The sequence below is a fragment of the Sitodiplosis mosellana genome, unplaced genomic scaffold (genome assembly GCF_009176505.1).
Source record: "Sitodiplosis mosellana isolate CC-2019 unplaced genomic scaffold, AAFC_SMos_1.0 Smas_scaffold_6191, whole genome shotgun sequence".
Classification (NCBI taxonomy): domain Eukaryota; kingdom Metazoa; phylum Arthropoda; class Insecta; order Diptera; family Cecidomyiidae; genus Sitodiplosis; species Sitodiplosis mosellana.
In genome coordinates, this window is record NW_022601432.1 from 5,031,844 (window position 1) to 5,035,195 (window position 3,352).

At 33.8% G+C, this 3,352-nt stretch overlaps 1 protein-coding gene across 1 annotated transcript in view; it reads right to left on the reverse strand.

Moving 5' to 3' along the window:
* Window positions 1–1,049, reverse strand: part of LOC129576537 (uncharacterized) — a 1,675-nt gene extending 626 nt beyond the window's left edge. Inside the window, exons 1-5 of the mRNA XM_055461759.1 lie at window positions 1,046–1,049; window positions 729–797; window positions 365–478; window positions 245–277; window positions 69–146 (exon numbers count right to left, since the gene is read on the reverse strand). Coding sequence (XP_055317734.1) covers window positions 69–146; window positions 245–277; window positions 365–478; window positions 729–797; window positions 1,046–1,049 — 298 coding nt within the window. The remainder of the gene's footprint in view (window positions 1–68; window positions 147–244; window positions 278–364; window positions 479–728; window positions 798–1,045) is intronic.
* Window positions 1,050–3,352: the final 2,303 nt, after the last annotated feature.

The following is a 3,352-nucleotide window of genomic DNA, read 5'->3' on the forward strand; positions in this document are numbered from 1 at the left end:
AGTTAAATATGGCTTTAAGTCAATTATTCCACAGAAAATTGTGATTTGAGTGGAGGAATAAAGCTTACGTGGGCCGTAAACTATGGTTGGCACTTCTACAGGAGCTGGGACAGAAACAGTTGGCAAGACTTCGGTATGCACAAATGCTACAGAAAAAGAAGATTTTTCATTCAAGTAAATTGATCAATGGTTTTCATTGTGTAAGAAGGTATTTTTGGTGGTAAGTATTGACAAATATACTTACGTGCAGGCACAATTGGAGCCTCATGGACGATTGCTACAGATAAAAGTATAATAATTTTAGTTCAAGAGTAAACATATAATTCTAGTCCATTTAGATTAATTTGAATGAAAAAATGCTTACGCGGACCGTAGGTATCAGCCGGAATATGGCCAATTGGCAAAGGTTCAGGTACGATTACTTGGAATGGAGGCAACTCAGGAAGGAATTGAGTAGCCGGTACTATGGCTGACGCAACTGTTATAAAGTTCATTTTAATTAGTTTTTATGCTTTGGTTCAGATTTGGCTACATGAAAACTTTACATGTTCTAGTCTCGTAGTTATTTCAAAAGATTAATGATGAATCAAACTTTGCAAGTGCAACTGAATCTCCAATGAACATGTCTCAGTATGAATTTCATGTACTTGTTTTCGATTTGAATTCCATTATTTTAAATTGAAAGTAAACGCTTACAAAAAAGAGAGAGGCTAGTGGTAGCGACTTACATGGTGAGATTGGAACGGGCACCTCTGGAACCGCTGGTATTCCGTATTGTTGGAACGGGACTAGAGGTTCTGCATTGGTGCAGAGAACGATTGCAACGAATACAACGAACAGCTTCTATTTTTTTTAATCGAAAATCACACAAAGCATTAGTACACTTCATCACAAATTGAAAATGAACAAACCGTTTTCTTACCATTTTTCCACACAAAAGTAAATCAAACTGCACAACTGAACAATTGCCAATAGAAATAAAATCGATATTGATGATGATTGCTGATGGACAATCGAATCGAGTCTGTTGTTTTTCGACACAAACCCATTGTCTTTTATACCTTTTAATCATAACATCAAAACTGATAAACTGAATTTCTGGATGAAATATACAAAACCTGATTCAGATCGGATTGCCATTTGATTTGGTTATGGTTTGTTAAAAATAACGAATTCAGGAATGAATAACGAATTCAGGTGCGTGTGTCATTATGACACTGTCATATAACATCAATGGGTAAAAATAACTGCATTTTGCCGTCCAGTTAAGTTTGGTGTTGTAACTGTAAACATGGGAGAAAATGCAAAACCACTCATCATATTACTTTTTGTTTTATTCTTGTTTTCAATACGAATAGTGTTGGCTTCGAACGTTCGGAAATTTTGGCTTGTTCGACCGTTCGGTATTTTTACATTCAAAATACAAAGGAAGCAAATTACATTTTAATTTCTATGGGCAAGACTTAAAGTAGAGTGTTTCACTGACTTTGTCATGAAAGCGGAAACTTCTTTTGAATTCGAAATGGTCAAAATCAGTGTTGCAAATCAGTAGACATCAATATACTATACCAGCGGTATATACCGAAGTATACTTATATACATAATATGAAGAAGAGCCTTTTGCAATTAAAACAAATGATGCAAAGTAATTAAAAATGTTTGAAATGTCAAATATTAACAAGTTTGACAGTTTTTAGTTTTTTGAGATTTTTTTACTATGTGTTTATTGATTCTAAAGGCATGGTATATTATTTGTTGTATATACCAGTATATACCGTCACAGTATAATATACGGTATATCTCTCAACACTGGTCAAAATCCTTTTTGGCGGTTTAAAAAGATTTTTCATTTTTTTCACGGAACTGATAAGAAATGATAACTTAATGTCTCCGGCAAAGTTGTAGCACTCAAAATCCTCTATAATGCTGTAGATGACTAATTTGTATTTAAGGGTTATCAATTTGGACCAATTTTCATGACATACCTCGGTATCGAATGAATGGGCAGGAATATTTGAAAACAGACAATTGATTTGAATTTTACATTTTATCTACAATTTGTTTTGGACTATGCGTCATTTATTAAACATGGAAAATACGTTTTTTGACCAAGATTTTAGTTTTTCCATTTTGGACCAGTTTTTCAATAGGCGATTACTAAAAAAAAAAATGTAAAAGCACCTTATTATTATACATAAAAACTACAATTGAAAACAACCTTCCCGAAGTCATTTTGGCTCATCTTCCAAGATTTGAATATTCATCTGGTTTTTAAGGTACCATGGTTGACAAATGGAAAATTTTGAATAAATTCCAAAACATGTAATGAATCGTTTTTGTTATGCGATGAAAACATATAAATCGATTCTACACCTTTATTTTAGTCAATTTGCGTCCAGTTCTCTTGAATTCCACTTAAATCCAAAATCTAGAAATTGAGATTCATAAAATTCTTGAGTAAATCTGCTCAAAAATTTCGATGAAATTGCCAAATAAAATCATGAGAAATTCTCTCTCGGATCCTCTCAAAATAGTGACAAATTTACTCTAACATCGGTAGGGTTGTAAGCCAGAACTCTATTTTCCGTTAAACCGTTGAGTAGTCAATTTTGGTAGAAATGATTTTGACCCAAGACCCTTACAGACGCTGCTGCTTTTCCCAACACGTCTGGTAAAACCGACGTAGACATTATTATTTTGGTTATATGCAGAGCGTGTTTTGAGCTGACGTTAGCAACACTAACTAACGTCAACTGCTGATATCAGCTCCTGACGAGTATGCGTTGCGTTATTTAAACGCATTTGCAGTATAAAAACGAAAGGGTAAGCAATCATAACAATGGATCGTTCAATCAATTTTATACTGCAAATGCGTTGAAACAACGCAACGCATACTCGTCAGCAGCTGATTTCAGCAGCTGACGTTAGTTAGTGCTGCTAACGTCAGGTCAAAACACGCTCTGGTTATATGGTTAAAAAAAATGGTGTGTATGTGTGAGTGCAAACGTGCGAACTCCATTCGCATTACATCATTCGGTGGCATTCTTTTCTATTGCTGATTTTCGGCTTGCTTTCTTCTCTTTTTTCTCTCTTTCACTCTAACGTTTGTAATGACATATATAGAATAAATTAATTTGTTGTTTTCATTTTCTAAAACACACCATAAATATGTGTGTATATGTGTTTGTTTCAATCGTATGGCAAGTCTTATTACATTTGTTACAACAACAACAACAAAAAAAGCTCATGGATTCATAGTACAACAAAATTAAATCAAACGGTTGGTTCATTTTCTAAAAATGAGTGAAGATAATAGGAAAAACTGATGTTCTCGCATTATCTGGCTAAAAAC